Here is a 19,903-nt window from a genome sequence, read left to right as displayed (position 1 = left end):
GTTGGACAGGTGTACCTAATAAAGTGGCCGGTGAGTGTATATTGCACCAGAGAGACTGGCGTACAAGACTCTGGAATGATATAATGACAATAAATTGAACTGAACTGAACTGAAATGAATTGAACTTACCTTGCTCAATTTCTTCATCTTCTTCTTCGGTGGTAAGCAACTGAGTGTTACGTACATTATTGACACCTAACCATGGATGTATTTTCTTGCAACAAATAAATAACTACAATGCATTGTGGGTGATATACACCTCTGGTGTGACCATCGTTGTGGACTCACTCCCTCAGCCCACCGAGGGTCGATCTCACCAGGTTCACTTCAGGTTTTTAGACAAATGGAATGACACGTGATGGCGGCGGGGATTCCTCCAAGGGCAAGTGCCAATGGGAATTCAACGAGTGTGTGCTACACCACTATTGAAACACAACTAAAACCTCTAATCTATGGCCTTTTTTTGGGAGGGGGGGCTTGATTAATGGGAGAACGTCACTGCTTTAATAGCCAATTAATGTAACCCTTGCGCTTGGTATCATTTTACACAAAATTATATCATACAGATGCAGGACTTGCACACGCTAGTCATCGATCTTCTTGCTGTAAGAAATACAGGCTATATGCTACTTTGCCCAGTTACTCAGATGCAGAGTACAAATCCGATCATGAATGTAAGAAGCATTAATTCACAAACTCAATCAGATGACGTTTCAAGTTTTTACGTTCATATAAAGTATCAAAAGGCTACATGTACTAAACATGACTTACAAACCCTACTGGATGTGTTTGACATACAGAAATACTTTCCGTACTTATCATTTAAAATGTCAAATGTTCACTATACAACATGACCTAAAAGACTAACAACCAAGTACCAGACCTTCAGAGGCTTTAAACAATCACCATCCCAGATAGCAGACACATTTGGGCCTAATCTGGGGCACTTTTAGTACTTACGGCTCAGTTACGTCACTGGCAACTGTTGTGTGGGCCAGACGTGGCCCAAATGTCATAAGCCGGGCCTGGCTTGGGTTACAGCAAGTGTTGGGTGGGCCAGACATGGCACAAATGTAATGAACCGGGCTTGACTTGGGTTACAGCACATACTATGTGGGCCAGATGTGGCCCAGATTTAATAAGCCAGGCTTGACTTTGGTTAAGGCACATGCTGTGTGGGCCAGAAGAGGCCCAAATGTCATGACCTGTGGGTGAGTTGAGGCAGCCACACTCACCCTGAGTCAACGCCGTCATTCAAGGCCAAATGTGGGCCGTAAGATAGCCGCAGATGTGGGCCATATTTGGGCAAAAGATTCTTTGCTAGCTGGGATCTCATCTATATAGGTAACTTGGTCCTATGGCTGCTGTCTGTGGTGCTTTTTTTCTGTGTGTAAACAACCGCAAATAAAACAACTCCATCTGTGGACTGACTAACACATGCTGCTAAATCTAGGCAAGGCAAGGCACAACACATCTAAGTAACACAATCACAGCAAAAATGGCGCAAATAGTTACATGGGCAGTTCCGTCAACAGTAAAGCCACGGAGAGAGAAGGGGGTGTGCATTTCACTCACTCCATTTGAAGAGGAAGGCCGGTCTACTGTCTTTCATGGTGGTGAAGTGGTCAATAAGTCAGTTTTAGCAATGGCCTGCCGTCAGTCTTCATTTTAAATTGCTGCTGCAGTGGTAGTTTGGTTAAGTTTTTTTTTTTTTTTTACTAAAAACTCCAAATCTCTGCCCTCCATAACTGCACACCACGACTTGCTAACGGTGATACCAGAACAGCTAAAGGCTCCTGATTTTTTTCATTTCAATGACCTTGATGCTATGATTTGATTGGTGTGAGGCCAAAGAATGGCTGGCTTCCCTTGGCATGGTTTTGACTAATCGCAGTTTGGCAGTGGCATGACGGTAGCCTTATCTGATTGGTTAATCCTTCTTTTTTTTTCTCACCAAGGGAAACCAATTCCGGCCTGGCCTCCTCGCGGATTTGACACAACGACGTCTACAGTATAGTGCGATACAGTGTTTCACCACACACATTGACTAACATTAACACACGTCAATATTTAGAGGGGCGCTGTTTCATTCATTGTAAAATACTTCACGAGAAATGGGGAAGAGATGGCAGCAACATCCATCCATTATCCAAACCGCTTACCCTGCTCTCGGGGTCGTGGGGATGCTGGAGCCCATCCCAGCAGTCATTGGGCAGCAGGCAGGGGAACACCCTGGACAGGCTGCCAAGCCATCACAGGGCCGACACACTAAATTGTCCCTAGGTGAACTGAAAATTCATTTCAGTTCACCCAGGGACAATTCAGTACGGGTGATTCACCTGACCTTCATGTCTTTGGACTGTGGGAGGAAACCGGAGCACCTGGAGGAACCCACGCAGACACGGGGAGAACATGCAAACTCCACACAGAGGACGACCCAGGACGACCCCCAAGGTTGGACTACCCCAGGGCTCGAACCCTGGACCTATTGCTGTGAGGCGACTGCGCTAACCACTGCGCCACCATGCCGCCTATGGCAGCAACAGCACGGAAGAATTACCGAAACTGTTAAACGAAGTGTTTTTATTAAAATGGCAATTATAGTCTGAAAAAAAAACAGGGGAAGCCTTTCCTTGGAAACGTCACTGTTAAAGCCTCCACCACCCCAGGCATTTAGTTTTACAATGTGGTACTCCCATTTCATTGTTGACAGACTTAACTGTGAATGTCATGTGGTTTTGTAGTACTGACCAGCGCTCTAGGGAACACACAGTGTTCAGTTCCAGGACTCTTTTCCGGACCCCCTGCTTGTGTCCCATCACATTACTGTTATCATAGGCTTGCCCACGACAGTCTGCAATGTTCAATTATAAGTGATTCAGCCGCTCAAGGAGGGTATTGCTCAAGCCTTTCCCTGTGGTGTCATCTACACAGATAAACCCAACAACGTGCTCTGAGACAATGGCCCCCACAGATGATTTACAGTTCACAATACGTAGCACCAAGGACAACTGTTCTGTGTGGCTGATGTCTGGGGTGCAGTCCATTATGACTGAAAAGTATTTGGCCTCTTTCACTTTTTGCCCAATTGCATCACATGTTTTCTGTCCAAATAATACAATTAACTCATTTTGGATTCTTTTACTCAAGTAATGATCCTTGAATTCCTTTTGTGTCAATTCTTCTGAGATGTTCGCTCATTATGGGCTCAAACTGTGCCATCAATTTCTATCTGTCCTAGAAAAATTGCCATTATGGGGCTCAAACAGTTTCCCTGAGTGTCCCCTTAACCCCTGGTTGCACTCTTCTAAATGGGGAACAAAGGCAATTATTCTCTCTAGCACAACCCTGCAGTGCTGCACTTCCAGAGCCTGTAATTCCTGACTGGCACTATCAATGGCTTTGCCTGATTCCAGCCTTCCATCTAATTCACGCCAGTTCAGCATGTTGGTACGGTGCAATTTTGGCCTTTTCATGCTTTTTCAAGCGGCTATGCAGATTTACCCACGAACGACAACCCCTGCTGCTAAGAGCATGTCATCAACCACTTCTTTCAAACTATCCGCAGCAGAAACCAAATACAGCATCGCCGCTCACCGAGCACAGTAGCCACTTATGAAGTATTTTCTCTCCGTTTTTCATTTTCTCCGCAGTAAAACGACGCGGGACTTTGTCATCGTTTAGTGCAGTGGTTCGCAACCTTTTTGGGGTCCTGGACCCCCTGCGTATTTTTGATCTACCCTGAGGACCCCTCCACCTGATCTTGGGGGAGGGGGGTTGCAATTTGATAGAAACAGTAGAAACTGCATTTTAAATTGCATTATAGCATTTATTCACTCTTTGGGGCAAAAATAAGAGCTTTCAGTTGTAACTAAGATATAGTTAACAAAACAGAATTCTTATGCAGTAACTTTCAGATATATGTAACAAAACAGAATATGTATTCAGTAACTTTCAGATATATGTAACAAAACAGAATATGTATTCAGTAACTTTCAGATATATGTAACAACAGAATTTTTATGCAGTAACTTTTAACAATGCAAACGGGAGCGAGATCTCTTATTGAAATACAATAAATTACACTTGTGAAACAGATGTAATTAGAGAAAAAAGTCCTGTTACCCTTTATAGTTTAGGTAGATAAAGGTCTCAGTCACATTTGAGTAAAATAATCCTATTTCTATGAATGTCATAGGATCTTTTTTTTAAAGATATTTTATTTTCACGGACCCCTTGCAATTACACCACGGACCACTAGGGGTCCGCGGACCCCCCGGTTGAGAAACACTGGTTTAGTGGGAAGTCAGAATGTGTAACTTGTACTTGCCCCCCCATTTAATCAGCAGACGTTAATCTTGGTCTGTAGACTTGGTCTGGCCGAAGCCCCGGGTCGCCCGAGAGAACGAAGGTTTCACTCACCGGCAGGTCACCCGCGTGGGGGCTCAGGAAGGGCAGCCCGAGTTCCGCGGCAGGCGGAGCGGGACGCTGTGCCCGTCGCAGTAACCGGCGGGCCTTCGCCGGTGCAACAAACCGAGGTGGCGGCAAGTTCACGAGGAGAGGAAAAAACGATTTTTCACCTCGTCCTCGTCTGCGGCGCTTGCAGACTTTCCCGACGCGTCTGCGTTTCCTTTACCGTCTTGCGTTTTTGGAGCTCCGCTTGGGTATGTGCGCGCCATTTTGTTAGCTTACACCGCTAGCCTGCTGACGGTAGCTCCGACGTGGCGCGCAATTTACTTGTCTGTATGACGTTGTAATTTACATATGTAAGGTAGTAATGTAAATCCGCCACAGGGTGGCACTGTTGCGCTGTATGTTCCCCTGGGAATGCCGCAAATGGCGATGTTTGTCCCTTTTGCAACACCGTACCCATTTACATTACTACCTTACACATACTATATGACAAAAATGTAAATAAGGGGGCGTCCGGGTAGCGTGGTGGCTGTCTATTCCGTTTCCCTACCAACACGGGGATCGCCGGTCCGAATCCCCGCGTTACCTCCGGCTCGGTCGGGCGTCTGCGGTGGGGAGCCGGATGTGGGCGTATGTCCTGATCGCCGCACTAGCGCCCCCCCCCCCCCCCACGTGGTCGGTCGTGTGACGTTCTCGTGTGAAATAGAAATAGGCAGACAGCTTATTAAACAAACGCGGATTTCGCGGGTTCTGCCTCAGTGTAATGTATGACTGCGCATGATGGCAGTACGTCACTGTCGTAAATATTAATCACTGTAGCCAGGGGTTAAAGTGGGATTTGGTAAGTGGGGGATCTCTGTATTAGAGAGGTGGGCAAAAGTGCGGGAGTGATAGGTAGCTAGCTAACGTTAGGCTAGCTAACCACTGGTCCAGTAGTCCCGACGTTAGCATTGTTAGCTAATAATAGCTACCGGTAGCTAACGTTTGCTAGCTAGTTAGTTATTTGAATGAAAATATTGCATGGCCAGAGCTAAGGTTGGACAAACTTAACTAGCTAGCTACCGGTAACGTTACCGGACGCTACCGATAGTTAGCTTGCCTAGCAGCATTCAAACAACTAGCCAGCAACGTCAGCAACTAGCTAGCAACGTTACCAGGTGGAAGATAGCTAGTTAGCGAGCTAGCTAACGTTACGTTCGCTAACGTTAGTTGCTTGAATGAAAACCACAGCAGAGCTAGACAAAACTATTGGAAATACTATTGGAAATACACTGAAGATACTCACTCTTTATGGTTGACGCTCTCTCGAGTCTTGTCTGCCTGGTGCGGTGAACTGACCCTGACCCGTGAGTGTGAAGCCAGTCTCTTCTGATGTCAAGTCTGGTGAAGCCAGACAGCAGGCAGGTGCGAGTCACATGAGGACGCGATATCATTCAAACTTTTAGAAAAAGTAAAGTAGTATAAAAATAGAAGAACGACTTTATTTGCGATTTATTTTGTAATGCATGTGAATTGGCACACGGTGCCGGATCTCAGCTCCGGTTGACTTAGGGGAGGAGGGGAAGTGCCGGTGTCGGGATCCGGGTAGCTCCGGCCCACTTTAATCACTGACTGTAGCGTTGTACATATCCGTAAACACTACAGGTTGGGGCGCCTGTTCGGGGGGGGGGGGGAGATAGCGCGATCCTCCCACGTGCTACGCCCCCTGGCGAAACTCTTCACTGTCAGGTGAAAAGAAGCGGCTGGCGACTCCACATGTATCGGAGGAGGCATGTGGTAGTCTGCAGCCCCCCCCCCCGGATCGGCAGAGGGGGTGGAGCAGCGACCATAACGGCTCGGAAGAGTGGGGTAACTTGCCAAGTGCAATTGGGGAGTAAGAGCGGGAATGCTTTTTTCTGAATAAATAAACAAACAAACAAACAAATAAATAAATAAAAGTAAATTAGGATTTTGTTGCTGACTGCAGTTCAGGCTGTAATGTAGTACTGTTACTAGGGGCCGCTAGACCAGTGTTTCTCAACCGGGGGTCCGCGGACCTCTAGTGGTCCGTGGTGTAATTGCAAGGGGTCCGTGAAAATAAAATATCTTTAAAAAAAGATCCTATGACATTTATAGAAATAGGATTATTTTACTCAAATGGGACTGAGACCTTTATCTACCTAAACTATAAAGGGTAACAGGACTTTTTTCTCTAATTACATCTGTTTCACAAGTGTAATCTATTGTATTTTAATAAGAGATCTCGCTCCCGTTTGCATTGTTAAAAGTTACTGCATAAAAATTCTGTTGTTACATATATCTGAAAGTTACTGAATACATATTCTGTTTTGTTACATATATCTGAAAGTTACTGCATAAGAATTCTGTTTTGTTAACTATTTCTAAGTTACAACTGAAAGCTCTTATTTTTGCCCCAAAGAGTGAATAAATGCTATAATGCAATTTAAAATGCAGTTTCTACTGTTTCTACAAATTGCAACCCCCCTCCCCCAAAATCAGGTGGAGGGGTCCTCAGGGTAGATCAAAAATACGCAGGGGGTCCAGGACCCCAAAAAGGTTGAGAACCACTGCGCTAGACAATGGGGGGGTCCCCACGCAATTGCGTGGTTTGAGTACTGGGAAACACTGCCAGTGCTTGTGTCCATCCAAAGTTTCCTACTTAAAAAAAACAACATTTAAGCTACAAAAAAGCAAAAAAAATTTAATTTAATTTAAATTGAAAAAAAACGGCCTATGCCAATAGAAGATGCAATGAGAGTAACATGGTTGAACGACACACTATTTGATAAGTGTACAAGCCATCGTGTAAGAGGAGCAGTCTTCGGGGTAGGTAGGGTGTTTAATTGTCTCCGGCTGGGGCAAGAGACGAGCAGTGGGGTTAGAGACCAGGCATTAAACACCAGTTTCGGGGGTACAGGTAAATCCCGGCGTTAATGAAAAACAAGTTAACCACAATTAAGGCCGTGTTATATAAAAGTTCCCATTTATTTGCAACACGTTTTATTTGTTCATAAAACAGGTATCATCTGCATAAAAATAAAACCAAACACTCACTCTTCTAGTAGACTTCGTGTCCTAAGGATTTGCAACCAAGGTCGATTTAAAGCACGCTCGCTCAGGCGTTCTTTGCATAGACTCCACCGCCGCGGCCACCAGCAGGACTCACGCTCTCACACCGACCGACGTCAGCCTGACGAGCTCACATTAAGCACTTCAGTGACCCCGTTTCATTTCCCGTTCTCTTGAGTTCACTTACCCCAGGTCCTCTCCTTTACCGACTCTACTTTGGGGGAAAGGGGGAAGGTGCGAGCATGACTAACTGCACTAACTGACCCAAAGACTTTTGGAATATGTAAGAAAAAAAAATGGGTTGTCACTCATTAAAATATTTGAATACAGCTTAAAGGGGGGCATCTAAAACCTGTTGACGCTGCGATGCTACATATTCTTAGTTTGCTTGCCGTTTGTGATGGTCAAGTTGACATGCCAACGAAAACAGCGACCAAAAAAAAAACGTTATTTTCATTATTTACAAGCTGAGTTCAGAAAGATTAACATTCAAAATTCACACCATCATTTTATTATTCTGACTTGGTCCATGGGGTAATTGATGGAGAGCGCAAAAGGGGATATGAGCTACCTATTCTCTGGTGCACATCAAATTAACAAATGCCGTAATCCCCAAAAGTAATCCCTAAAGTAATCACCATAATTCATTACTCTTCCAAGTTCAGTTAAATGTCAGCGTTTATTTACACGATCAAGACGGGGGGAGGGGGGGGGCTAAAAAAAAATCTTAGTAGTCTGTTTTTCCTCATTGTTTTTGGAGCAGCATGGGGAGGGAACGCAGACCTGTTGGTGTTTTCACGCAACCACCTTTTAAGTCTCCACTCTGCGGCAGCGCTTCCTCAAACTTAATCCTACATTATTAAATTCTTCAGCACCACGTGAATCTGCCCTGCAGTCCGTATCGCTGACCATACGCAGCAGCGCGAGGTGAGGAACGACGGCGCTGTGGATGACAGACCTGATTAAACGCACCTTCACGCGGCTTCCCACCGACGCGTCATCCTTCAGCCCAACCTCTGATGACGACACATATGCGCTGGGCCCTTCCTTCACGCGAGGCTGTGACGGAAGAGCACGGGGACTCATCCATCCATCATCCAAACCGCTTATCCTGCTCTCGGGGTCGCGGGGATGCTGGAGCCTATCCCAGCAGTCACTGGGCGGCAAGCGGGGAGACGCCCTGGACAGGCCGCCAGGCCATCACAGGGCCTACGCACGCACTCACGCACGCACGCACGCACGCACGCACGCGTGCACACATTCACACCGAGGGGCAATGTAGTATGGCCGAGTCACCTGACCTACATGTCTTTGGACTGTGGGAGTAAACCCACGCCGATACGGGGAGAACATGCAAACTCCACACAGAGGACGACCCGGGACGACCCCCAAGGCTTGGACTACCCCGGGGCTCGAACCCAGGACCTTCTTGCTGTGAGGCGACCGCGCTAACTGCTGGGCCACCGTGCCGCAGCACGGGGATTCGTTTCGAGCAGATCGCAACCACGTGTTTAGATAATAACCGCGTGGGCATAGGTGGGTGTATTTAATATGCTTCACGAGGGGGGGTGGGGGGGGGGTGTACCAACCTCTCAACTGAACGATCAAACAGAGAAAGCACTGCAGTTGTAAGTTACAAGCCACATTAACATGAACATCAACTTTATTAAATGTGGACGTGAAAGGGACCTGTGGGCAAAAAGGTGAAAACCAGTAGCGGCGTGTTTTCGCAGAACTCCACCCTCGGCTAGACTACATGGAAAAGAGATGCTCGCCATGGCAACAGAATCTGGCCCATTCGCTGTGAGCTGTTGATTTATTGATGTCTGAGAATAAACCGTGAGAAAATTCAGATTCAAAACTTGAGAAGTTCGTGTCCGTTGGCGTCGGAATTGTTCAGCTTGCCACCAAGTGTTTTCTCCCAAAGCACAGCGTCCATGATTACCTCCAACCACGAATGTCCGGAGATCCAGGAACTGCGCCGTTTTCCTGAAAATACAAAGAGTATTCCTCCAGGAGGGGTCTTTCTTTGAAATAGTCCCACTGTGGCCTGTGTGGCAGTCCGTCATTATCTGATCCTGGTTGGTCACACCTGTCCCTGTCCTCCATCGCAGGCCGTGGCTATGACTAAGAGCGTTTTCTTTCCAAGGGGTCAAGGAAGGGATCGGCGCCTGTCAGGTGGTGTATTTGAGTTTAGATATCTGTGAATTGCACGAGATGCCGGTGAGGGCCGGCACCCCAGGGGTCATCGCGGTGCCTTGGCTCTCCACGAACATCGGGTCCAGGCAAGCGACCTTGGCAGCGAAAAACGCGTGGATGCAATGGAGGACGGCAAAGAGGTTTGAGAATTCGAGCTCCTGCAACAGAAGGATCAGCATTTTAGTGGCGCGGGCAGCAAGTGAGTTGTGCTAAGTAACCTCGCCGTTTGAAAACCCGCGTCAGTGAACAATTTCCTCGACCGACAAGCCTTACACAGCTGTAAAGGTTGGTTACCTTGGCTTCGATGGCCTTCGAGTCTTGGTTCTGGAACAGAAATTTGATCTTGCTCTTCCCGTCGTCAGATGATCCTTTCAGTTGTGAGAACTTGTATCTCCACAGCACCGCCTACGTAGGGTAAGAGCACAAAAAGCAATGGTTATGTGTCTGCAGGGACGCCCGACCAAGCCGGAGGTAACATGGGGATTCGAACCGGCGATCCCCGTGTCGGTAGGTAACAGTAGTGGTGCACCAATGCTTCCTTTTCTTTTCATTGGGATTTTTTTCGCCCTTTTTCTCCCCAATTGTACTTGGCCAATTACCCCACTCTTCCGAGCCGTCCCGGTCGCTGCTCCACCCGCTCTGCCCAGCCGGGGAGGGCTGCAGACTACCACATGTGGAGTCACCTGCTGCTTCTTTTCACCTGACGTTGAGGGGTTTCACCAGGGGAACGTAGCACATGGGAGGATCACGCTATTCCCCCCAGTTCCCCCTCCCCCCTGAACTGGCTCCCCAACTGACCAGAGGAGGCGCTAGTGCAGCGGCCAGGACACATACCCACATCCGGCTTCCCACCCGCAGACACTGCCAATTGTGTCTGCAGGGACGCCCGACCGAGCCGGAGGTAACACGGGGATTCGAACCAGCGATCCCCGTGTTGGTAGGCAACGGAATAGACCGCCACGCCCCCCGGACGCCCCGATGCTTCCTTTTCTGGTAGAATTTTGCACTGACCTAAAAAGCAGCAACGTATGCAAGACAACACTGAGCTTTATTCGTTTTTGGACCCCATCTTGACCGCTGGTCTCTCGTTCCATACGAATGAGTGTCTGGTGAACACACAGTTGTTGTGTACATCATCACACCCTCCGTCTGCCAAGACCAAAAAGGCTTCCAGACCCTATATGTGAGAAGCCTTTTACTGTGCTACAAACAAAGTAAGCTGTTAGTTTCGACATTTTAGGTCACTACCTTGATGCTACACCACTTTGGCAGTAACACATAGTATAAAATGGGATTATACCGCGCTGTTTCTCACGCTCAAAGGCAATCCTGCAGCCGATGTGAAATGTCGACCCTGACTGTACTGCGGTATGGCGTTTTATACAATGACAAGTGGCAAAAAAAATAAGAAATAAATCCATTACTATCAAACTGCCATAGTACTTTCTTTGTGCAGTCGTATTTGATTTCTTCCCCTTGAGTATATTTGAAGAGTTTCACCAGGCGTAGCACGACACCGAGACAGACGTTTGCTCGCATAAAGAGTGGTGCTTGTACTTGGCTCGCCTTCACAGAGAGGACTCTGGACAGGGACCATTATCCCCGTCCTCCTCCTGCCAATCAGATCCACCAGCACTTGATATCACGAGCATACAGACTAATGGAGGAGGAGGAGGGTGGGGTGGGGGGGGGGTTGCGAGGGGCAAGAGTAATGGACGTTTTTGCTCATTTTTAAATTCGAACTGAAATGTGACCCCCCACCCCCCCAACCCACCAAAGGCAGCTGTAAATGACAGTAAATCCACCACATGTATTGAGCTAGCAGTTTACATATGGATTGTGGGTTGTTTTTATTTTTTACTTTTTTTATTTACTGTTATTATTATTATTTTATTGTTATTATTATTTTAATATTATTTTTACTTATTATTATTATTATTATTTTGTTATTATTATTATTATTATTATTATTTTTACTTATCATTATTATTATTATTTTATTATTATTATTATTAATAATTATTTATTCAATTTTATTTATTCAATTTTATTTATTTATTTATTTATTTATTTATTTATTTATTACTTATTTTTTGATCCTTTATGTTTTTTGGACTCATCAGTACACTGGCAGCAGTTTCACACCCCTCAGGGTACACATTGTTGTGTTGTATTGCAGGAATTACGGCCAAGTTTGCGGAGAACAATGTGACCGTGCTTGCGTCCTGTCCCTGCACACAGCGAGGCCCAGCGCCCGAGTCGTCTGTGCGGCCCTCAGACTTGGGGAAAGGCCAAAACGGACTGCAGGCAGGAATGAGAGGTTGGAGCTGGAGGGAATCAGCCGTCAAAACAAATCTGCTCATTGCTTTCAAAACGCACACAGTGGAGAATAAGTTAGCAACACGGGGGGGGGGGGCAATGCCGAGGCATTGCAATTAGCTTTAAAACTGGGTTTTAACTGGTTTTTGTTGCATGCACTCTCCCGTGTAAGGCGCCCAGAACCGGTTTGATGAAGAAGGCCTTTTTACGCACCTTTGAGGCAGCATCGAAGCACACAAACCCCATGCCGAAGTCGACGGTGAGCCCCATAAGATGGCTCTCCATTATACAGGCGTATGTTTTGCACTGCGGAGAGGGAGAACAAGACGTCACCAGAGGTGCTCAGACAGGAAGGCCTCTTTTGCTCTGCTGAACACGTCACATGAGCATAAATCAGGCGCTGTGCCCAAACAACTAGCCCGGAACAGCCCAGAACGGCTGATCGAAACCACCACAATTCCCCCCCCTGAGCCCCCCCTCTGCTTAGACACCCACCTGTATTCGCTCCACCTCCAGAAACGTGGCCATCTGAAAGGCTTTCTCCCAGATCAGCAGCTCGCACTCCAGCTCCACGCTGAAGAACGTGTCCTCCCCGCTCTCCGTCTGGACGCTGAAGCAGTGTTTCCGCTTGTCCAGGAGGTCGTTGTCCTGAGATAACACAGGGACGCTGCCATGCTGATCAAGTACGGACGGGCGGAGGGACTTTGAGATAAGACAAAAGTGACAGGCGGGCAGCGCGCCGTGGCGCCCAGCAGCCACGGGACACTCTGCTCGGGTGGTTCGCCGCAGAGCCGGCGTGCGGCGTCGAGCAGGCTGCACAACCACACTACGCCTTGCCCCAGTTTCCACACCGAGGTCAGTTTGCATCTGACATCTGAATCTCAACGACTCGAGCTTTGCAATACAAGGCACCGTCTGCAAATTAATCACATTTAAATTCACCACCCCCGCCCCCCCCCCCCCGGTTCAGCTTAATGTCGTCTATCCAACCCAGACGCAGAGGAGATGCGGAAATAAACACAACCACATCCTTGAACTTCTCTGTGGGGGTCGGAGAGGAATGAATAGAAATATTTCAAAAGATGTTTCCTTACAGCCGCCATCTATTTCTAAGCTCTCCCTAAATATACCCGGGTCTGAAATGCCCCCCCCCCTAAATATTAAAGAGATGCCTCAGGCGTGAGGTGGCTGGCCGTGTTACCTTTAAAACCTTGCACATGATCTCATACACGGTGAAACTCTTCTCCGCTCTGGTCCAGTCCCACGTAGTCACCTGAAAACAGGACACATCCGGCCTCAGCCTTCGGTTTTACACATCTGCTGGTGTTTCACCACCTGTTACGAGTTCAAACCCGCGCAAAACGTGGATAAAAACCCCTGAAACAGCTGCACTGCCGTAGCTCTCTCTCCCCAGGTCTCCCATTTCCAAATCCTCTTTCAAAGGTCTCTCCCCGTTTTTCCCCCCAGTTGTACCCGGCCAATCACCCCACCCTCCCGAGCCGTCCCGGTCGCTGCTCCACCCCCTCTGCCGATCCTGGGAGGGCTGTAGACTCCCCCACGCCTCCTCCGATACACGTGGAGTCGCCAACCGCTTCTTTTCACCTGACAGTGAGGAGTTTCACCGGGAGGGACGTAGCACATGGGAGGATCACGCTACCCCCCCCCCCCCAGGCGCCCCTACCGACCAGAGGAGGCGCTAGTGCAGCGACCAGGACACATACCCACATCCGGCTTCCCACCCGCAGACACGGCCAATTGTGTCTGCAGGGACGCCCGACTAAACTGGAGGTAACACGGGGATTCGAACCGGCGATCCCCGTGTTGGTAGGCAACGGAATAGACCGCCACGCCACCCGGACGCCCCTCCTGCCTGCATCAGGTGCACCGGAATCATGTCAGAGGTGGGGGGGGGGGCAACAGTGACATAGTATATGCATGTGCAGGGGTGTACTGTATAGTGCTACTTGCGGTTTCCGTACAATAAAGCGCGTTAATGAAGACACGTGACCGTCCCATCTTGTTACTTTGTTGCAGTTAGGCCGTCCCAATGTAGCGTTCTGTGATGAGTTTGAGCGCTGAAGTGATACATTGTATCCGGTTTTGAAATCCCACTCTGCCTGCCTGCCTGCCCACGCGCAGCGGAGTCATTTCAGAGTGGACGGCAATGATTGAAACGTCTTTTTACCGTAAGTGTCGCAATACAGGGGCATTAGCGGGGATACAGGGATTCCTGACTTTAAAAAAAATGTAGAAAGAGGGTAAAAGTGTGTGTGTGTGTGGGGGGGGGCTGATGGCCCCCTGCCACCCCTCCCCATTCCGGCGCCCCTGGCCTGCATGTTAATGTGCTACATGGTTGAACGTTTCACTTTCGCTTAGGGTAACCCTTGATGGAAACGGGCGACTGTTCGCCGACTGTAAAAAGTAAACTTCTTTATATTCCTGTCACTTTTACACGCCTCGGTCATATTCCAGCAGCGCGGCCGGTCTGGCTTATCACTCATTCCTCATCTCTAATTCAGTAAAATCAATAGCTTATTCCTCTTGTCACAATTACTTACGTAGCTAGCAAAATGTAAACACGGATGTAATGATCATCATCAATCAAGTACAGAACACGATCAATGCGGCTCGATGTGAGCCACGTCCCTCCTGCAGCTGAGGACCTCTGACCGCCCGACACAACAGCACCATCACTCGTGTCCGAGGCCCTCATAAAGACTCATTATCCAAGCACAGGTTAACGGAAGTCGGGTGGAAAAACAAACCTACAGGAGGTGCTGAGAACTTGAAGAGCGATGATCCCCTCAAAGCAAGGAACTTTGGCGAGTACATTCGGTCCTGAACGGAGTCCTGCTCCTTCTCATCTGCCCAGCCCATGTAGATAATCTGTCAGGGGAGAGAGGAGATTGATGGGGCCATAAGAATGATGTGGCACATAAATAAAAGGAGGACGACGGCACAAAGGAGAAAGGGGAAAGGCATCCGAGTTTGGAGGTTGGACAGAGAAAAGGAAGCGGCGAGAGGAAGACACCACATGTGCCCATCACAGACGGTGAATGGTAGACGTCAGGACTAGCATCACTGCTTACCACGACCTGGGCCATTTTAATGAGGCGTTACATTGGTTTTTTTTTGGGAGGGGGGGGGGTTCCCCTTTTTTTCCTCCCCAATTGTACATGGCCAATTACCCCCACTGTCCCGAGCCGTCCCGGTTGCTGCCCCACCGCTTCTACCGATCCGGGGAGGGCTGCAGACTACCCCGTCTCCTCTGATACATGCGGAGTCGCCAGCCACTTCTTTTCACCTGACGGTACGTTTACGTGCACAGTTTAGTCGAGCTATGGTTGTAGCTCGATTAGTTCATTAGTCCGACTAGTGACTTTGGTCCCAGTACACATCCGCGGGAGGGAAATCGATTTACTGAGGGAGTCATGTGGGCTCCGCTGCGATAGGTGGCGATATGCGCTCTTTCTGCTTGTTTGTATTGGGCCACTACCGGTTGACCTATTACGTCACACACGCGGAGCGCAACAGTCGTCGCAGTGAACCAGGAAGTTAGCAACCCCTCCGAAGAAGACGAAGAAGAAGCGGTTGGCAACCCAGAGCTAAACTGGCACAAAGATGGACAACTTACGTGTACGTGTTGTGCGCTCCACTTTTTGTTTACGCTGTTCGACTTCCGGGTCAGACTTGGCGCGCGGAAAGTTCGCGCGTGCGCAGATCGCCTCGACCGGCTCCAGTCCGGCTAAGGTGTATACGCGCAGAAGTAAATCGACTTCCAATCGCTTTATCTGGGCGTGTTAGTCCGACTATTACCACTTCGATGTCAGTCGGGCTAACGTGTTTCCATGCATTTTAAACGTCCGGGTTTAGTCGGACTAACGCAATAATTCCATTTTGTTAAGTGTCATGTAAACGTACTGAGTGAGGCGTTTCGCCAGGGGGTCGCAGTGCGTGGGAGGATCACGCTACCCCCCCCTCCCCCGAACAGGCACCCCGACCGACCAGAGGAGGCGCTAGTGCAGCGACCAGGACACACACCCACATCCGGCTTCCCACCCGCAGACACGTCCAATTGTGTCTGCAGGTAAGCCCGACCAAGCTGGAGGTAACACGGGGATTCGAACCGGCGATCCCCGTGCTGGTAAGGCAACGGACGCCCATCAGTTTGCGTTACTGCCTGTGTTTCCGTGCAGACGTGTTGACAGGTGAAGACACCAGCGGGTGGGAGACTCGGGACGAGTCGTCATGTGTGAAGCAGTTAACTGTCGAGACGGAATGCCCAGAGAGTGGGAGGGAGAAGCGGTCGAGGGGAAAAGAAATGGCGGATTGATTGCGTTTATATGGCGCTTTTCTTCTGCAACAGCCACTCAAAGCCCTTTACAATCAATGATCGCCTCACTTTCATCCACACACACATGCACACACACACACACATACACACACAGCTTATGGCGGTGTCAGCCATGCAAGGTGACGAGCAGCTCATCGGGAGCAGTTAGTGGCTAGGTGTCATGCTCAAGGACACCTCGACAATCACCCCCCCCACCCCTTTTCTCCCCAATTGTACTCGTCAAATCACTTTTCTGAGACGTCCCGGTCGCTGCTCCGCCCCCTCTGCCGATCCGGGGAGGGCTGCAGACTCCCCCACGCCTCCTCCCAGACATGTGGAGTCGCCTGCCGCTTCTTTTCAACTGACAGTGAGGCGTTTCGCCAGGGGACGTAGCACGTGGGAGGATCACGCTATTCCCCCCCTAGTCCCCCCTCCCTCCGAACAGGCGCCCCGACCGACCGGAGGAGGCGCTAGTGCAGCGACCAGGACACACACCCACGTCCGGCTTCCCACCCCGCGGACACGGCCAATCGGCTCTGTGCACAACTGTAGTCCACTGACTTCCGGTTTCTACCGCAGCGGTCATACCAGTTTCCTGTTTGTCGGCGTGCGCTGTTGACAATGGCGTGTTTTTCGCGATGCCTGCAAGATTTACCATGGATAGATGTCAACCACATGCACACAACTGTCCACACACTTTCACCTGCCCGATATGTACAACTTGACACTTGTCACCCGTTTGCTGGTAGGTGCAGGTGAAAGTTTGCAGGCATCGCCAAAAATATGCCATCGTCGACAGCGCGCGCCAACAAACAGGAAACTGGTATGACCGCTACAGTAGAAACCGGAAGTCAGTGGACTACAGTTATGCACAGAGCCGATTGTGTCTGTAGGGACGCCCGAGCAAGCCGGAGGTAACACGGGGATTCGAACCGGCGAATAGACCACTACACTACGACATTATTTACGACATTTTTTTTACGACGTTTCTTCTTCTTTGTGCCAGGAGTATCGAACCGGCAACCCTCTGGTTACCAGATGACCTGCTCTGCCTCCTGAAAACCACACGTGTCTGGACCGAAACGGGACACCGGCAGCTAACCCGGTGTGGGCTCAAGTCGGTTTTCAGTGATTTTCCAGGGGGCGCTACGTCATTCTCCCCTTTTTTTTGGCAACAGGTGTGAGGCGCGTCTGTGTACCCCTCTTTAAACTGTGACCCGCGCAGCCTGACGTCGGTCATGCACAGGGAATATTCCGCTCAAGCATTGTGCGGCTCTATGGGAGATTGCAGTGTGTGTGTGTGTGGGGGGGGGGTGGGGGGTCTTTTTATGGAACAACATTCAATAGCGTAATCACAAATAAAACACCACGCTGTGATATGTCAAATAAAAGATCCACCGCTGTTCGAAACGGCCTTACCTGCTGGTTTACTGGAAAGTTCCGGTTTATTTTCTTCACCTGTTAAATTCGACAAGAGCGTCACTTAAACACAGTAAAGGACTTTCTTACAGTGAAGAGAAGAAGACGACACTCACCGGGACACCACTTAGGATGCAGACGAAACAAGCTGATCTCCCTTCAAACAAACAGAGTCCTCCAACCCACACGACCACATACCCGCTACCATAGGAGCGTTTCCTAAATTAGCGCCCCCTACCGGCGGCAGGAGATATCAAGCCGATCTCCCTTCAAACAGTCCTCCAACCCACACGACCACATACCCGCTACCATAGGAGCGTTTCCTAGATTAGCACCCCCTACCGGCGGCAGGAGATATCAAGCTGATCTCCCTTCAAACAAACAGAGTCCTCCAACCCACACGACCACATACCCGCTACCATAGGAGCGTTTCCTAGATTAGCGTCCCCTACCGGCGGCAGGAGATATCAAGCTGATCTCCCTTCAAACAAACAGAGTCCTCCAACCCACACGACCACATACCCGCTACCATAGGAGCGTTTCCTAAATTAGCGCCCCCTACCGGCGGCAGGAGATATCAAGCTGATCTCCCTTCAAACAGTCCTCCAACCCACACGACCACATACCCGCTACCATAGGAGCGTTTCCTAGATTAGCGCCCCCTACCGGCGGCAGGAGATATCAAGCTGATCTCCCTTCAAACAAACAAACGAGTCCTCCAACCCACACGACCACATACCCGCTACCATAGGAGCGTTTCCTAGATTAGCACCCCCTACCGGCGGCAGGAGATATCAAGCTGATCTCCCTTCAAACAGAGTCCTCCAACCCACACGACCACATACCCGCTACCATAGGAGCGTTTCCTAGATTAGCGCCTCCTACCGGCGGAAGGCGATATCAAGCTGATCTCCCTTCAAACAAACAAACAAGTCCTCCAACCCACACGACCACCTACCCGCTACCATAGGAGCGTTTCCTAAATTAGCGTCCCCTACCGGCGGCAGGAGATATCAAGCCGATCTCCCTTCAAACAAACAAGTCCTCCAACCCACACGACCACATACCCGTTACTATAGGAGCGTTTCCTAAATTAGCGCCCCCTACCGGCGGCAGGAGATATCAAGCCGATCTCCCTTCAAACAAACAAGTCCTCCAACCCACACGACCACATACCCGTTACTATAGGAGCGTTTCCTAAATTAGCGCCCCCTACCGGCGGAAGGCGATATCAAGCTGATCTCCTTTCAAACAAACAAACAAGTCCTCCAACCCACACGACCACATACCCGCTACCATAGGAGCGTTTCCTAAATTAGCGCCCCCTACCGGCGGCAGGAGATATCAAGCTGATCTCCCTTCAAACAGAGTCCTCCAACCCACACGACCACATACCCGCTACCATAGGAGCGTTTCCTAAATTAGCGCCCCCTACCGGCGGCAGGAGATATCAAGCTGATCTCCCTTCAAACAAACAAGCAAACAAACAAGTCCTCCAACCCACACGACCCCATACCCGCTACCATAGGAGCGTTTCCTAAATTAGCGCCCCCTACCGGCGGCAGGAGATATCAAGCTGATCTCCCTTCAGACAAACAAACAAACGAGTCCTCCAACCCACACTACCACATACCCGCTACCATAGCAGCGTTTCCTAAATTAGCGCCCCCTACCGGCGGCAGGAGATATCAAGCTGATCTCCCTTCAAACAAACAAACAAGTCCTCCAACCCACACGACCACATACCCGATACCATAGGAGCGTTTCTTAAATTAGCGCCCCCTACCGGCGGCAGGAGATATCAAGCTGATCTCCCTTCAAACAAACAAGCAAACAAACAAGTCCTCCAACCCACACGACCACATACCCGCTACCATAGGAGCGTTTCCTAAATTAGCGCCCCCTACCGGCGGCAGATGTCAAACTGATCTCCCTTCAAACAAACAAACAAGTCCTCCAACCCACACGACCACATACCCGCTACCATAGGAGCGTTTCCTAAATTAGCGCCCCCTACCGGCGGCAGGAGATGTCAAGCTGATCTCCCTTCAAACAAACAAACAAGTCCTCCAACCCACACGACCACATACCCGCTACCATAGGGGCGTTTCCTAAATTAGCGCCCCCTACCGGTGGCAGGAGATATCAAGC

At 49.4% G+C, this 19,903-nt stretch overlaps 1 protein-coding gene across 2 annotated transcripts in view; it reads right to left on the bottom strand.

The window, feature by feature from the left end:
- Window positions 1–9,646: 9,646 nt before the first annotated feature.
- sntg1 (syntrophin, gamma 1) overlaps window positions 9,647–19,903 on the bottom strand; it is a 35,082-nt gene continuing 24,825 nt past the window's right edge. Inside the window, exons 11-17 of one of the 2 annotated variants that reach the window (XM_056293462.1) lie at window positions 17,753–17,791; window positions 14,770–14,886; window positions 13,202–13,273; window positions 12,496–12,648; window positions 12,214–12,306; window positions 9,976–10,086; window positions 9,647–9,839 (exon numbers count right to left, since the gene is read on the bottom strand). In XM_056293462.1, the coding sequence (XP_056149437.1) occupies window positions 9,657–9,839; window positions 9,976–10,086; window positions 12,214–12,306; window positions 12,496–12,648; window positions 13,202–13,273; window positions 14,770–14,886; window positions 17,753–17,791 (768 nt within the window). In that variant the 3' untranslated portion in view covers window positions 9,647–9,656. The remainder of the gene's footprint in view (window positions 9,840–9,975; window positions 10,087–12,213; window positions 12,307–12,495; window positions 12,649–13,201; window positions 13,274–14,769; window positions 14,887–17,752; window positions 17,792–19,903) is intronic. The other variant, XM_056293463.1, reaches the window with a different exon arrangement.

This window comes from Lampris incognitus, chromosome 14, assembly GCF_029633865.1.
Source record: "Lampris incognitus isolate fLamInc1 chromosome 14, fLamInc1.hap2, whole genome shotgun sequence".
Taxonomy (NCBI): domain Eukaryota; kingdom Metazoa; phylum Chordata; class Actinopteri; order Lampriformes; family Lampridae; genus Lampris; species Lampris incognitus.
Note: the sequence above shows the minus strand (reverse complement) of the source record. Positions and strands in the feature narration are given on the sequence as shown.